This window comes from Oryza brachyantha, chromosome 1 (genome assembly GCF_000231095.2).
Source record: "Oryza brachyantha chromosome 1, ObraRS2, whole genome shotgun sequence".
In the NCBI taxonomy this organism is placed as follows: Eukaryota; Viridiplantae; Streptophyta; class Magnoliopsida; order Poales; family Poaceae; genus Oryza; species Oryza brachyantha.
In genome coordinates, this window is record NC_023163.2 from 24,976,575 (window position 1) to 24,992,810 (window position 16,236).

The 16,236-nt window shown below is 44.0% G+C and overlaps 3 protein-coding genes across 3 annotated transcripts; 1 reads left to right on the top strand and 2 right to left on the bottom strand.

The window, feature by feature from the left end:
• Window positions 1-381: 381 nt before the first annotated feature.
• On the top strand, window positions 382-4,742 carry LOC102715432 (signal recognition particle 54 kDa protein 2). Its single transcript, XM_006644721.3, has 9 exons — window positions 382-854; window positions 947-1,046; window positions 2,004-2,157; window positions 2,235-2,385; window positions 2,472-2,620; window positions 3,352-3,452; window positions 3,533-3,690; window positions 3,819-3,933; window positions 4,003-4,742. The coding sequence occupies exons 1-9, from the start codon at window positions 624-626 to the stop codon at window positions 4,332-4,334; spliced, it is 1,491 nt and encodes a 496-aa protein (XP_006644784.1). The 5' UTR covers window positions 382-623; the 3' UTR covers window positions 4,335-4,742.
• A 107-nt stretch (window positions 4,743-4,849) lies between these two features.
• Window positions 4,850-7,027, bottom strand: LOC102715708 (homocysteine S-methyltransferase 4-like). The gene is made up of 5 exons (XM_015843734.2): window positions 6,766-7,027; window positions 6,622-6,678; window positions 6,280-6,524; window positions 5,399-5,804; window positions 4,850-5,288 (listed from the first exon to the last, which is right to left on the bottom strand). The coding sequence occupies exons 1-5, from the start codon at window positions 6,943-6,945 to the stop codon at window positions 5,079-5,081; spliced, it is 1,098 nt and encodes a 365-aa protein (XP_015699220.1). The 5' UTR covers window positions 6,946-7,027; the 3' UTR covers window positions 4,850-5,078.
• Window positions 7,028-9,085: 2,058 nt separating this feature from the next.
• On the bottom strand, window positions 9,086-16,236 carry LOC102715987 (pseudouridylate synthase 7 homolog). The gene is made up of 19 exons (XM_015833688.2): window positions 15,784-16,236; window positions 15,511-15,690; window positions 15,201-15,439; window positions 15,032-15,104; window positions 14,868-14,924; window positions 14,551-14,630; window positions 14,405-14,467; window positions 14,076-14,163; window positions 13,643-13,745; window positions 13,459-13,562; window positions 12,675-12,748; window positions 12,509-12,573; window positions 11,409-11,569; window positions 11,238-11,305; window positions 11,107-11,167; window positions 10,561-10,598; window positions 10,138-10,206; window positions 9,701-10,010; window positions 9,086-9,581 (listed from the first exon to the last, which is right to left on the bottom strand). Exons 1-19 carry the CDS (start codon window positions 16,075-16,077, stop codon window positions 9,552-9,554), a joined length of 2,157 nt encoding a protein of 718 aa, XP_015689174.1. The 5' UTR covers window positions 16,078-16,236; the 3' UTR covers window positions 9,086-9,551.

Sequence of the window (16,236 nt, forward strand, 5' to 3'; positions counted from 1 at the left end):
AGCATTTTGAATGCTACTCTTGTGAGTTGAATTTAATTTATCTAGTCCTGCTATCTACTTATTGAGTTAAATTTGAAGTCATGGACTTATTTATGCATTGTTGACTTGCTGAGATTTTTTAGTATTGATTTGTGACTTGTGCATTGGTGATTTGGTGAATGGTGGCTTGAAGATGTTATGTAGTTGTGCTGCCAATTTTTTTTCATATTCCACATTTAAAATTATTGTATTTTTAATTATATATATATATATACATATTCGCGTATCCCCGTATCCATGTTTAGAGGAAAACGTCGTATCCCGCTATCGTCGTATTGCGTATCCGTATCCGGCGTATCGAGACAGCGTAGCTTCTACCGCCTCCAATCGGTCGGGTCGGTTCCCGTTTTCCACCGAGTCAGGCAGTCAGCCCCCATCTGCGGATGACCACCAGCACCACCTCCGCCGCCTCGCGTAACCCATCCAGCTCGCAGGAGAGAGGGCGCTCCCCAATCGGCGAAACCCTAATTCTCTCCCGCACGCGCGTCGGCCACCGCAGGGGATCGGAGGGGGAGTAGCGGAAGGGAGGAGGGGGGGAGGTTCGGGGAGACGACCGGAGAGGCGAAACCCCCAAGGCCGGCAAGATGGTGCTCGCGCAGCTCGGCGGGAGCATCTCCCGCGCGCTGGCGCAGATGAGCAACGCCACCGTGATCGACGAGAAGGTGCTCAGCGACTGCCTCAACGAGATCTCGCGCGCGCTCCTGCAGTCCGACGTCCAGTTCAAGATGGTCCGCGATATGCAGGCCAACATCAAGCGCATCGTCAACCTCGAGACGCTCGCCGCCGGGACCAACAAGCGGCGGATCATCCAGCAGGTGAGCGCCCCGTGCCGCTGTCCTCCTATCGGTGTAATTGGGGGGTGGGGGGTAATTTGCCACATCTTGTTGACTGCTCCGTTGATTGTTAGGCCGTCTTCACGGAGCTCTGCAACATGTTGGATCCCGGGAAGCCTTCCTTCACTCCGAAGAAAGGGAAGCCTTGCGTCGTCATGTTCGTTGGTTTGCAAGGTCAGTCCCCAATTAACTTCCACAGCTTGCTCTTTTATGATAATTTTCATTGACCACATCTGTCCCAGATAAGTTTGGCATGCTACTAGTTTTCAATTTCGATGAAATGCCTTGGTTAGAACCGACCATTGTCTTGTCAATTCCATGAACTGTCTTGGTTAGGACCTACCATTGTCCTGTCAATTATGGCGGCTTGTTTTATTAGACGCACTTGCTGGATCACGATGATCTTAGCTGCATTTGGAATCTTTGTCACAGTAAATGATGCTTTCTGATTGTATTAGCAGGCAGAATGAATAAAAACAAATTGGTCCTGTGTCGTATTGTGGTATCTGAGCCTGAACCATTCATGTGCATGTGCATGGTCCAGTTCATCGACAGTGTTAGCACGACTGTTTTGAGGATGCACGAAAGTATCATCATTCTTATTCTAGTCTCATATTTGTTCTGTTAAGGCAAAAGGCAAAGCCTTTGAGTGTTCAATTATGGAGCTCTTCTTCCAATGACTTTATTTTTATATGGAGTATTTTGGCTTTCATTTTTAAGAACTGGGGATTCCCATTCAGAATTAATGAATCATCTAGTTCCTTTCAGTTATTCTGAGATCCTAATTGAATCTCACACAGAGACATTCATCTAGTTTATTTCCTTCTCATTATCTGTGGCTTTTGTAGTCTGTATGGTGCATCCTGAATAGATATATTCTTCTCTTCTTTGCTTTCTATTGTGGGGAATAGGAAGTTCAAGGATCAAAATTATACATGCCAGCATTCTTTATGATTTCTTGATTCATGGATCTATTGCAATTTTCTTTCCAAATACTTGCAAATTGTAAGTTTTTCCATGCTTGAGCCACAAAGACCAATGTTATATGTTCTGTGACGTTTTTGTCTTCTGCTCTTTAGTTTCATCCTAGAATTTCAATATTCCATTATGATAACTGCTCTATCTGTGCAGGTTCTGGTAAAACTACTACTTGTACCAAATATGCTTTTTATCATCAGCGCAAGGGATTTAAACCAGCACTTGTTTGTGCTGATACATTTAGGGCTGGTGCTTTTGATCAGTTAAAACAGAATGCAACAAAGGCAAAGATTCCTTTTTATGGAAGGTGCTATAATTCTTATTCATATTGGTTAACCTTATGCCTGTTTTTTTCCCTAAAACCTAATGAATGTCTTGTTGCAGCTACATGGAGTCTGATCCGGTGAAAATTGCTGTTGAGGGTGTGGAGAGGTTCAAGAAAGAAAACTGTGACCTCATCATTGTAGATACAAGTGGAAGGCACAAACAAGAAGCAGCTCTGTTTGAAGAAATGCGCCAAGTTTCAGAAGCGACGGTAATATACTTGGAATTGTAGCAGCTCTTTGAACAATACTCTGATTATACGGAAAAGCTAACATGCATTCTTGTGCTTCTATGCAGAAACCAGATCTGGTAATCTTTGTGATGGACAGTAGTATCGGTCAGGCTGCATTTGATCAGGCACAAGCATTTAAGCAAAGTGTTTCTGTTGGTGCTGTGATTGTCACTAAAATGGATGGGCATGCAAAAGGTGGCGGCGCCCTTAGCGCGTTAGTATTCTCTTCTCCTTATAATAGCGTATTTGTTCTGTACTATTTCCCACTTTATGCAGAATATTTGTTTTGCAAGAATCTGAAATAGGAGATCTGGTGTGATATCTCTTTCTTTACTATAGTTTGGTGTTATACTTGTATTTTCAACAACTAACTCTTTATAGAGCGCATAAAGAGTGCTGTTTTAGAGCTGGGCACATGCGTTAGCCGTTAAGAATGTTTGTGAAACTAAATGGGGGAAGGTTGTAATTGGTTGAGAAGAGAAGGTAGGTGGAAAACTGTAGATGTAGAAGCTTGTGAATGTATGAGAAGAGAATGAAGGTATAGAAATTGTTATATTTTGGGACAAATTTTGAATGCTAGAAGTTGTTATATTTTGGGAAGGAGTAGATAAGAACTACAGTTTTAATGCAACCATGAAGTTAAGTTCAGCTAATGCAAAATTTATTTAATAACCTGAGTTTGCTGGAGTCATCAGATTGTGGCATTTAGCTGTGGTGTCCGCAAAACAGTTTTGTTATATTGTATGTGCTTCAGGATAGAGCATATAATGAAGGTCAAAGCATAACGGCACTTTGTGCATGACACATTCTTCGTTCATGTAGTATTTTTTTTACGGAATATGTGTTCTTTAGGGTTGAAACTGTGGCTGAATACCTCTTATACATGACATTATTAACATTTCAGAATCTGTTAACAACCTATCATATCTGACACCATTATTACAGGGTTGCAGCCACAAAAAGTCCAGTGATATTTATTGGAACAGGAGAACACATTGATGAGTTTGAAGTTTTTGATGTGAAACCATTTGTCAGTCGCCTTTTAGGTCAGTCACAATACTAGGTGTTCCCTGCGGCTATGGTAACTGTGTTCCTTTCGATTAATCTTTGGTGACGTAATTGGCAGGCATGGGAGACTGGTCAGGGTTTATGGACAAGATTCATGAAGTAGTGCCTACTGATCAGCAACCTGAGCTTTTGCAGAAGCTATCTGAAGGAACCTTCACTCTCAGACTTATGTATGAGCAATTTCAGAACATCCTGAAAATGGGTCCTATTGGCCAGGTTAGCTTCTTTTGTTAATTGCAGTGAAATACTGAAGTTAATTATAATGTAAATTGTGTCTCATGATGTCTGTGTACACGTTAAGGTTATCATAGTATGCTTTTTAATCTGGATTGGTGTGTTTTCAGGTTTTCTCAATGTTGCCTGGATTTAGTTCTGAATTGATGCCAAAGGGACATGAGAAGGAAAGTCAGGCTAAGATTAAACGATACATGACGATGATGGATTCAATGACAGATGCAGGTGAGTGTTGGGTTGATGATTCCTATATTATGAGTATTTACAGGCTGATGCCAATTTTTTTTTTCTCAGAGCTTGACAGCACGAATCCGAAACTGATGACTGAAGCACGTATTATTCGGATTGCTCGGGGTTCTGGTCGGCCTATCAGGGATGTCGTTGACATGCTGGAAGAGTACAAGCGGCTTGCTAAAATATGGAGCAAGATGAAAGGGCTCAAGATACCAAAGAAGGGAGAAATGAGTGCACTGTCTCGCAACATGAACGTTCAGCACATGAGCAAAGTTCTCCCGCCACAGATGCTGAAGCAGATAGGCGGCATGAGTGGTTTGCAATCTTTGATGAAGCAGATGGGATCAAAAGAAATGGGTGGCATGTTTGGAGGCATGGGTGGTGATAAGTAACAGATCCTGGTTGCATTTGACAAATCGTCAGAGGCTTTAGGCAGATTGTTCACCAGGTGCTGAATGAGTTTTGAAGATTTAACTGACTGCTGCGGTTGGATTTGTCACTTTTATGTTACCATCTGAGGATACGCACATGCAGCCAACTGTAAAATTTGTCAATCCTGCACATGCAAATTGTAGCTCTCCGAAGTTATACTGAGAATTTTATTTATGGAATCGGTTTGGGAAGAATTTGTAGTGATTTCTTTTTTGTTTTGCTTTCCTCATGCCTGTAAATACGCTAAATAAAATCAAAATCAGCGGCGCTTTGGGCTTTCTGGACTGGTAGGTTTGTATTTCAAATCCACAAACCGGTCCTAACAGGGCAAAACTCCGCAAGTCCTGGACAAGACAATTATAGAGAAACATTGCGTGACAATCTCTTCACCCTATTTGGAAGTGACGAATGTTTTGGATTTTTTATTATTTAACTTTTTATAGTTAAGAGTATAAACAATTGCATATGCGCTAGAAATCCATAATCCAACATCTTTCTCAATCACAGCCTTTGCCCTTTATTGTTACAAGATTGTGTTCTTCGGGGACTGGCAGGCAGTATTTGAAAGAAGTACTGAGAATCGAATAGACGAATAAATTGTTGCATAGATCAAACCACTTTATTCCCATTTTGTCACTGTTTGAAGCATAAATATGTAAAAACCGCGCGCTTAACAACAAGACTAAACGATCGATAACAAATAACTAGAGCACGGCCACCGCCGGCAAATCGTCGTCGTCGTCATCGGGGCTCGCGGCGTCACCATCCGGTTCACGCAGCGCCCGCGAGATGGCCCTCACCGTGGCCGGGCTCGTCCTGCAGCATCCCCCGACGAGTGCGGCGCCCGCCCGCCTCCACCTGCCGACGCACGACACGAAGTCCGTCGTCTCCGACGCACCGCCGCCGTCCGACTCCTGCAAGATTGCAACAAAAACGCAACAAGTTAACACAAGATCAACGGCTATCGATCGAGAAGCTTACGGATATTGGCCGGTACATGGCCGGCCATCAATCATGCACTGACCACCCATTCTTTGGTCTCGGGCACGTAGGTCTCCCCGCTGTTGGGGTACACGACGACCGGCTTGCTCGTCACCTTCCTGATGGAGAGGACCAGGCCGTGGATCAGCCTGGGGGCCGTGCAGTTCACCCCGACGGCGGCGACCCTCGCGCAGGAGTCGGCCACCGCGGCGCACTCGGCGATGGGGTCACCGCTCGCCGCGCTGGCTCCGTCCCTGGAGGTGAAGGAGAGCCACGCCGGGATCCTTATGTCCTCCTCCTCCATAAGCTCGGCGTAGGCCTGTGCCTCCAGCTTGTTCGGGATCGTCTCGAACGCGATGAGGTCGGGCCCCGCGTCGGCGAGCACCTGCAGACGCCTCCGGTGGAAGCTCTTGAGCGTCTCCTTGGTCACCGATCTGCCATACTCTCCGCTGCACGCACGCACGTAATCGTTATCGGTTAGTAAACACTAGCGAAGGGAACCGTTTTTAACCCAATGTCCTCGTTTTGGAGAAATCGATAAGATAGGATACAATATAAAGATCATTTTTGCGGTTCTGAGCTTGAGCAAATAGGGTAAAATTTAGTATCTATTGATACCTTAGTTCCTAGGAGTACCAGATTTTACACCAAAATCTCGTAAGGTAAAATTGTTCTACTATATATTACTTACTTACGCAAACATATAAAGAAATTTAAACTTATATACTACTGTAGTAAAATGATGCATATCATTATATCACTCCAATTATGCAATTACCAGCGTATAAAAAGTTAGTGGGCTTGTGGCAGAGGATGTGAATCCGTTAAATGCAATAATTAAACAGGTCGACTCCACCTATGTGCTAAAAACAATTTACCAGCGAAGTACAGTATCAATCAACTGATCGAACGGCTCGTACATACGTGTATTCGGAGCCGTCGGCGAGATAGGCGCCGTAGCTACCGACGGAGGCGGCCACGAGCACGGGGCAGCGCGCCGAGGAGGCGGCGGAGCGGTGGTGGTGGATCCCGTGCGTGGCGAAGGGGCCCTTGGACGAGCCCTCCGCGAAGATGGCGCGCGCCTCCTGCGCGATGTGGACGCTCCGCCGCAGCAGCGCCTCGCTCCGCTCCCGCGACAGGCCCCTCTCCTGGAACCCCTGGATCGTCGCCTGCGACCATACGCCGAGATTAGCCGAAATCGAGACGCGTATGTGAAGTAGTATCAGTATATCACCATCAGCTAGCTGTGGCCATGCTCATGCATACCTGGTACGACGCCGAGGTTATGATGTTGGCGCCGGCGTCGAGGTAGTCCAAATGCACCTGATTGATTGCACGATCGAAGCCGTTAACACCAGTGTACTACCATTCGGGAGATATGGAGAAAGGAAGTGACGAAACCATCGTGACCTTGCGGATGAGGTGAGGGGCGGAGAGGAGGCAGCGGGCGCTCCAGAGCTCGTCCCGCAGGTCCGCGCCGTGGGCCTCCAGCTCCGTCGCTAGCCCGCCGTCCACCACGGCGCACCCTCCCGCTTCCCGCACGAACCGCCGCAGCGCGCCCGCCGCGTCGACGTCGCCCCCGCGACCCATTTCGCTAGCTAGCTCGTCCGGCCAACAGCAAGCTAGCACACAGTACGTGCACAACGCACACAGACCACGAGAGTTCGCACACACCCACACCCGATCAATGGTTTTCTGGCCGCGGCCTCGGTTATAAGAAGATAGTTGTAGCCACAATCTACATGAACCTGGACAACGTGTTATCTAGGTGCATTCGTCTAGGTGAATAGCTGATCAAAGCAGCTATATTTAGGACAGAGGTTTATTTTGCTGCGTGCGTGCGTGGACTTGCGAGAGGTGTGCGCCGCTCCACGCGGCCAGGAAACAGGACGTGCCCACGGTCGCTCCCTCTCGCGCGCGGCCACGTACGGTGGAGGACGGCACCGTGCATGTACGACGTATATACGGTTGCATGTGCCGCCGGCGCAGGCAACGGATTGTTGATGTGATCATGTATCAGCACCGCACCTCGACCGACCGGCCTCGGGCCTCGGTTACAATCCTGTCGCCATCCGAAACGCGGCGCGCATGCATGCATGCATGCATGCATGCGTGGAGCGTGATGCGTACGTGGCGACACGGCGGTACCGGACGCGGACAGACACGTCCCCATAGCGTCATGTGGTCGTTGCAATTGTTGCCAAAGGGCATCTACTCTGGTAATCGCAGAAATCTAAGTAGCGTTCTACGATTCCGAGTTTAAATTAGGAGCGAATTCAGTTATGACCGTGTCGTCGTAAAAAACCGCAGCACTCATGCGTGAAGCGTGATGCGTACGTGGCCAGGCACGCTCCCTCGGCCAGTTTACGTGAAAGTTTTATAAGTAATAAATAGGATGTAGATATTTTTGATAATGTGCCGATGTATTAATAAAAGGAGATGAAATGAGTTTCATGAAGATAAAACTCTGTATACATAGTTACCTGCTTATGTAACTTAGAAAATAGCAATAGATGAAACTATGCATTGAGAGATGTGTGTTTTATCCTAGTTTCAAACATTTTTAGATAATATATCACTCTAGGTAATCGTTTACATTGAGAATGGCCTAATATCATGTGGTCATTGAAGGTTACGAAATAACATACAGTCTACGGTTGCAACGATTTAAGTAGCATTTTAAGATTTGAGCATAAATTTATTTAAAAGTGAATTTTAAATTAGGTTATTAAAAAACTCAAAGCTTTACATATTAATTGTCGATAGAAGTCGGATAGATTATACATTTCTCAAAAAAAATGCGATCGTCCAACGGGAGAGCAGAGGCGCTCCACCGCTCCAGGGGGCAGTCTCCCTTCCAGAGCAGAGCACACGCGTGACTGGCCGCGTCAACGTCGAGGAGCGAGGGACCGAGGGCTTGGGGCAGTTCGCAAGGGAAGGATAGCCGTACAAGTAGAGGACAGGCGATCAAGGATTAGCTAATCTGCTTGGCATGTTCGTACATGCTGGCAGAGGGTCGGTACAAGTTATCATTGGTGAGACTGTTGTACCATGCACAGTGCTTCTATGTGGCGAGGAGCTTTAGCTCGCCACGTTAGGAGCTGGTTCGCCAACTCGGCATGAACCACACCTTAGCCAGGGTGCATGTTCCCTAGCATGGGGACGATAGCTCTGTCAGAGAGTGTCAGAGAGACGAGAGAAACCGGATAAACCAAGAAGAGAGAAATGGCGCTAAAGAGAGCACCGCCCGTCGCCCGCCTGCCGCCCCGACACGCCACCACCGGCCGGATCCGCGTGGCCCGACGCGCCGTCACCCTCCCGCCGCCCCGACGCGCCGCCGTCGGCAGGATCCGTGTGGTCTGACATGCCGTCGACCGTCCGCCGGAGATGGGAGAGAGAGCCGGGAGAGAGAGAGGAGAGAAAGAGGAGAGAGAGGGGAAAGAGAGGAGAGCCACCCAGAGAGTGTAGGGAAAAGGTAAAAATGACAGTTAACTTTTTTCGTGAGACGCACTTAAGGGTATTTGTACTGTAAAAGATGTAGTTTCATCCTACGTGGTTTGTTTGGGCCATTCCTTAAGAAAGCTTGCACTATGCATGCCTTACACAGAGTCCCTACTTCCCTTTTGACAGACAAAACAGAGCCACCCGACGGTGTCAGGTGTAACAAGCGTAATAATTCAAATCTAAATTAACAACACAGACCGTAGCCCTTTCTGTGACGCCATGAATTAGTAGAAAATATGAAACAAAAAGGAGAGTCTCATTCAATGGGCAAGTGACAATTGAAAATAAAAACATGCCGCTCTTCACCACAGCTCTAGGCCGGTTAAATTGACGTCGCCCTCCTTTGTGGAGTTAGACACAGCAGATATATTGATTACATACATTTCAAAAAGGAAAACGGAAAACGAATCTAACTTCTCGATTAGACGTAGCACATATCACTCCATGCAATCTCTATCACGTGACTATAGATGAGCGGCTGCATTGAATGAAGGCTATGCTCATGAGTCAACGCTTTGGATAAGACCTAGATTTTTCTCTCATGTACAGCAGTACAAGGCATAGAGGAAGCTACTCGGTCAATGAGACAATATGTTAATTCACGTAAAGCGATATGCAATTATGCATGCTTAAACCTCAATGCCCTTGAGATCAGAGATCAGTTGTCATAAATAATGCAGGTGGCTGAAGGTTCAGTTGTTCAATGTTTTTTGATAAGCAACCTGTGTGCAGCCAAAAGGCAAAAAAAAATTAACACCACAGAGAACAGATGAGGTCTAATCGTAAGTGAGCTTTTATTTTTGAAAAATCAAAGTAAATGATCAGGGAATTGGAGAAATACCGAAGTTGAAGTCTTCATCAACTCCCTAATAGCCATTGTAGCATAAGATGATGCTGGCAGAGTAAATGCTAATTTTACTGCCAGCTTCTTCAACAGATCCGGGCTGCCAATAGATTCGGCTTCTAATAGGCTAGCTCCATTGATTGATTCAGAGACATACAATGGAGCAGTTAACCCAGAATCATGTGATGTGCAGCTGGAAATCCCATCGGATAATAGTTCATTTACTTTTAATGGCCTCGCTTCAGACATAACATCTAAATCCGTTTCTACTAAAGATGTTTGCTCATCTGTATAAGTAATGGGATCCCTACATAAAACAAATTAACTAAATACCAACAGATATTGCAAATCTATTTCTCTAAAATTTAATGTACAATAAATAAATTGAAACCTAAAAAAGTAACAGCATGGCATCAAAGAACTTGGTTGCACACCATTCAAAATCAATAGGTCGCTGGATCACTCGACGATACCCTCCTTTCATACTTGTAATAGAGAAGTCCCTTAGAAATTACAATTGGCCCATCCAACACAATAGTCAGTAATTCAGTATGCATGATTTCAAACTAAAAAGAATATCAATATATAGGACCTATGAATCTATTATTCATAAACTTGGAAAAAAAAGAGGAAGTTACAAGACTACTCACACAATCCCAAAATATAAGGTATTTTAGAGTTAGGCACAGGTATTAAGGAGAAAGGTAAAATAAATAAATAATGGTTGTGATTAGTTAAGACAAGAAAGTAGGTGGGATTTATAAAGCCCTCTTATAAAAGGTACGATTCAGTACAGTAAACAACATCCATATATATATATATATATATATATATATATATAAAGCAGACTAACTTACTTGACACCATGGACACTCTCTCTGAGGTTAATGCCGTCCTGGGTAATATAACGAGTAGGACATTACATCATTAGCCATTATAGAAAAAGCTAATGCAAGGTTTAAAGTGCCATTACTTTCCCATAATCTGACTACATAGGATTTTATTCCACAACAAAATTGCTAAACATTTTGTATCTCAAAGATGACTTTGTTAAAAGGGTAATTTACGGTTGCCTCATATAACCACTGACATCACGATGCTAACAATTCAAACCAAACTCACAGGTAATGACATAATAAATTTCTTACCGTCCACAACTTCATATAGTGATATAAACTTCTCAACAAAGTAAGTTTATATATTTGTTTGATAAGATCCCTAGATGCCACACAATCTACAGGTGAACTTATATAATGTTAATTGTTAAATTATCCCAGTACTACACCTACACCTAAGATTTTTTCACTATTTAAAATGCAAACCTCATGATTCAATAAAGTATCCCTTCGTTTCCATGCAGTAAACCTGAGTTAATTGTAGAATTGATGGCAACATTTCTTTACCTTTTTAGCCATTTCATGATAAATCACAGCAACTTCGTTCCCAGGAAACAATGTTTCTGAACTGCACATACAAAATGGTAAGCATGGACTTTAATTACACAACTGTAAAACGTAAAGTAAGCATTCATCACCCAGGCAAAGGGAGGACTACATCCTCAAATGTGTACAGTGACTTCGATAAATCTTCAGAATCCACTTTCTACAAGACAAATGAACAATAGTAATTCCCTAAAAAGCACTATTGCACACGTCTCACTGTTCTCATATGTAAGTATGCTTTAATTTAATTTTCTATAGCAAACCTTGACAAAATTCATCATTTCTTCTGGAAGTGTTTCACAACATGTATTCATTTCATATGAATTAGTTAGGCCATCATCTTCTGAAATAACATTTAAAACTCCTTGCTCATAGGGTGATTCCTTTTTGTAAACCAAGTCACCTTCTACAACTCGTGAAATACCTGCAACAGTTACCATTAGCACAGAGGTAAAAGAAGAGCAAACAGTAGTCTTTTAAAAGCCAAGACTAAGTATGGCATGAGAAAATGCATAGATTAATCAAAGGAATGGACTAGCAGCAAGCTTTAGTGCAAAAACGTACAAAGCTCATAAATAGGTTATGAAAAAACACTTCAAGAAACAAGTTCAGTCATTGCCAAAAACCAGATGTGAAGATAATGAATAAAAGAAGATATGATACACCAAAATTGTGCAGGATGATATACCAAGTAAAAATTTCGATGACAACAATAGTAGCTGAAAAGTGGATAGCAGTCAAATTTTTGGTTCAATCAACTTTCTAATTAGAGCTAGTGATGTTATATAAAGTAATTTACCCTCATACCGGTGTTCAAAACCAAAGCAGTGCAGACCCAGCTGGCTCCAAGGCCAAGACCAACCTGGTCTGGCTACCATGGGCCAATGGCTCTCCTTTGACAAAATGGTGAGCCAGGTATGTTACAATCTTCCTCGTGGGCCAAAGTTTCTGTGTTGCCAATAATTAGTAGTCACATGATCAACCAGAGATCGTGTCTCTCTGTCCCACAAGGTTTTTTTTTCCCGGGAAAACCCAGACCGGGTTGACCTGTCCCACAAGTTTAGTCAATACTAGTGTGTACTGAGTGCAGTAACAGATAAATGAATTGGCAGAAACCCCATGTCTCTGTCCCACAAGTTTAGCCAATGCTAGTGTGTACCGATGAGTGCAGTAACAGATTAATGAATAGGACGAAACCCCATTCAGATGCACCAGATTTAGTCTCATGAATATACTGCGCTGACTTATCGGTCATATCCCATTGCAGTTACCATCAACAAAGCAAAGAATCAAGATTAATTACGAAAGAACAATCACTCCTAGTCTGAAGCTGTCATCTCTATCAAGCAAAAGGTATACTGACCATACTTTTCAACTCTCATACTTGCAGCATGGTTCCATAGGTAACTCTGGTAGCTATGCACATACCTGAGCAGAATAGTCAGAGCAATTTAATATGTAGAAATAATTACATTAATCTCAGCTGTTGGAAACTCAAGACAAAAAATCAGACAAAGGATATAACATACATCAGTCTCAGTGTTCTCGGTATGGCCATTAGTGCTTGTAGATAGTTGCCAGGGTACTTCTTCAAACGTTGAAGCTAAAAATGGAAGAAAGAATAAGTTTAAGGGTTCCAAATCAATGGGCTTTAAATCTGATCGACAACAAAAATTGTGAAATGAGAAATGAGACAATAAAAGAGATGATAAATGTTACATTCACAACAAACGAGTTGACATATTTGGGGCAAGAAAAGTCAAAGCTCAGAATCAACATACAAATTTCAGTAAAAAAAACAACATACAAATTAATTAATGAAGCAGTTCCTTCTTTATAATCTCTTTCAGCATAAGCTGTGGACATTTTTCTATTATGTAGGCTGTAAAATCCTATGAAATCAAGTCATTATCACATTCTGGAGTATACAACGCATATATGCAATTATGCATGTACTCCCTCCCAACTTTTTTATAAGACGTTAGCTAGTTCATTTTTGAACTAGCCAACGTCTTATATTTGCACATGGAGGGAGTATTATTAAACTGTGATCCCACATAACTTTTATTTTCCTCAAAACATCACAAGTATATCTCATCTCTAACTCCTTATAGCGTAGAACACACCCAGGTTCCAAGAGCACTGGGACCAATCAGATCCTCCCAGCCCCTCAAGTCGATTTCTGGTTCCACTAAAAACTTGATGGAAGGGTGCGGCAAAGATATCTAGTAAACATGCTAGTAAAAAAATGGTGGTGGAAGTATTCAGACATTACATCAACAGTCAAAAATAAAAGAAAAGGAATATACTTACAATAGCTCTCTCTGTTATGAGAAATCGAGGGAAGTTCCTAAGTGCTGTGTCAATGTCACCATATTCCTTAAAATGCTCCCTCACTTTATTTATGCCATCACATTGTTTGCCACAAAGTTAAGTCAAACAAATTCACACATTTAAACATATAGTTTCTAGTTGACAAATTAGAAAACAAGGATATCTCCTTCCCTTGGATCAAGAATCAATTGAACAGCATTTCTCCACTCTCCTCTAAGCAAAGCAGCACCAATTTGGTGATTTGGTACCGAACCACTACCAAAGCGCTAAGAACACAAACAGATAAATTTTTACATGTCAGCGGATAACATAAAAATAGTTTGAACCATAGGCAAAAGAAAAGGGCAAGCTTGGCCTTTTCACACTACACTTGGTTTGCATTTGCTGAGATGATAACAGCTTATGTTTCTAAAGAGAAGGGACTTTTTACACCCTTTTTCTCTTGAAAAAAGTAGTGTTTCAATAGGTTCAGTGTGTTCCAGGATTTCATACATCTCATCAACACGGTATTTATCTGTTGTGTCTCAACAAATGCAAAACAAGTGCAGTATCCAGGGGCCTCCTTTAGAAAGGAAAATAGGTTTTATTTATTGTACTTGTAGACCATAATAATTGATAAATCCACTTTTTATTAATCCATCAATGGCGGCCTTAATCACGTCTTCAGATTCTGCAACAACACTCCTGACAGATAATAGATGAAAATTGTGAATTATACACTTTCTATGTAATTTAAGAATAAAGAAAGAAGTACAAAAGCATGGCAGGACATCCCTATAAGTTGTACCATCATGAAATAGCAGAAACATTGCATTGTGTCAGAGGCAGAACTAGGATTTTGCCATGACCCATGATAGAACGCAAAAATGTTTCCGATATACTACCATTTTAATAGAATGCTATCGGTAACCAGGAGGACATGCACCTCAAAATAATTGTAAATCGGTTCCCCATGAGTTGACCAAGAGCAAGGCCTTCCTTCACATAACTAGAAAGGTTAAAGAAATTACGGAGGCTGTCAATAACATCGATGCTGACAGAGAAAATGACACACCTAACTTTTTTTCTTACCTGAAGTCTCCAACTTTAATGCCAATGAGCTTCCTATTAAGAGCTACCAACCTGCTGGCTTGCACCTTGAAAACCGTGACCTGATCAGAAGCCATAGAACCAGGAAATTGATTACTACAGAAAATATTGAAAATAGGCCTTTTTTGGTTTATTTTCAAACTATAGTACCCATACTTCATGGAGGTGGCAATAGCCAATACGAAAAACTTATCTTCTGTATATAACAAGTTTTTTATATTAAATATGACCCAGATTTCCAAACAAACCCATGAAAAGAAATTCAGAAGGTCCTTGTAGGCATGAGCTTCACAGCAAACCTGTTGGGTTGTAACAGCACGCTTATCCTTTGTTCCTGCAAACCCGAATGACCGAGGCTGTAGGAAGTGTAATCACTAATCATTTAGCGAAAAGCTGAATATATTGATAAACTAAAAACAGGAAGCCATGCAAATAATTCAATGAAACAGCAGACAACATGCACCTGAAGGCCTAGCATCTTGCTAATTTTTCCTAATGCCTCTTGAGTGTCCTTGTTCTCCTTGTAAAGATGAAATCTGGTATGTGAATTGTATATTTAAGCAAACAGAAAAAAAAAATGATTGGGCACAATGGGAATTGGGAAGCATAGGTAATTAGGCATGAAACTGAACCTTATGAACTTCCCGAGATGGTCAGGCCAGATTATAGATCCTCTACTATCAAATGGCATGTCATCTCTCCAGCCAGAACTCGCCGTGCCCTTCCTATTCCTCCTCCTCCCATCAACATCTCTCCGCTCAGGTCGCCCTTGCTTCAAGCGCACCCTGATGCACCTCTGGATTCCATCGCTGTGCTCGACCGTATCTGTAAGCAAGGACTCGAAATTCCTCTTGAAGAAGTCATGAACTTCCTAAAAAATTGTAGAACCGATGATGAGACGCTTCTCATTCAAGACAACAGCAGTGAGAGAAGATAGCGCACCGAGCGATGAGCCTTGTCAGCGTCAGCCGAGAGAATGATCGGCGAGACATCGCTGTCCCCTCCCTCCGAAACCCTCTCCAGAAATCCCCTCAATGCCTCACAGTCCGCCTCGCCGCAGAGCAACCGGAATGACTCCAGCGCCTGTGCTTCGTCCACGGCGCCTTCCTTTGCATCTACACGCTGCAAATTTCCACAAACGGCACTAGGCTAAATCAGCCGACCTCACGAGCTTCACAGCTCACAAATCCAACCGCAATGGATGAGAGGAGGGACCTCACTGTCAGGGAGGTCGAAGGAGGTGAGGCGGACGAGGGAGCCGTCGAGGGCGACCTCGTGGACGACGAAGTCGGAGTACCGCTGCTTGAGGGCGCCGCGGAAACCGGGGACGTCGGAGGCGAAGCGGGAGATGCCGACGTCGGGCTCGGACAGCGGGGCACGGCGCGCGGAAGGCGGCTGGGCTACGGCTCGCCGGCGGGGGTCGCCGCGGGGGGCGAGGTGGCGAGCGGAGGGGGGTTTTTGGTAGCAGAGAGGGGAGAGGAGGGGGTTGAGGAAGTGGCGGCCTCGCATTCGGGCGGCGAGAGGTGAGAGGGTGGTCGACAGCCGCCGGGTCGGTGGGTGGAGGGGGCCGGACGAGCGGCGGCGGCGGCGGGGCGCGGCCCGGTTCCTCGTTCGCCGGGGGTGTGAGGGAGGCGCCGGTGGCGGCAAGGCAAAGTGTGTGTGGGAAGG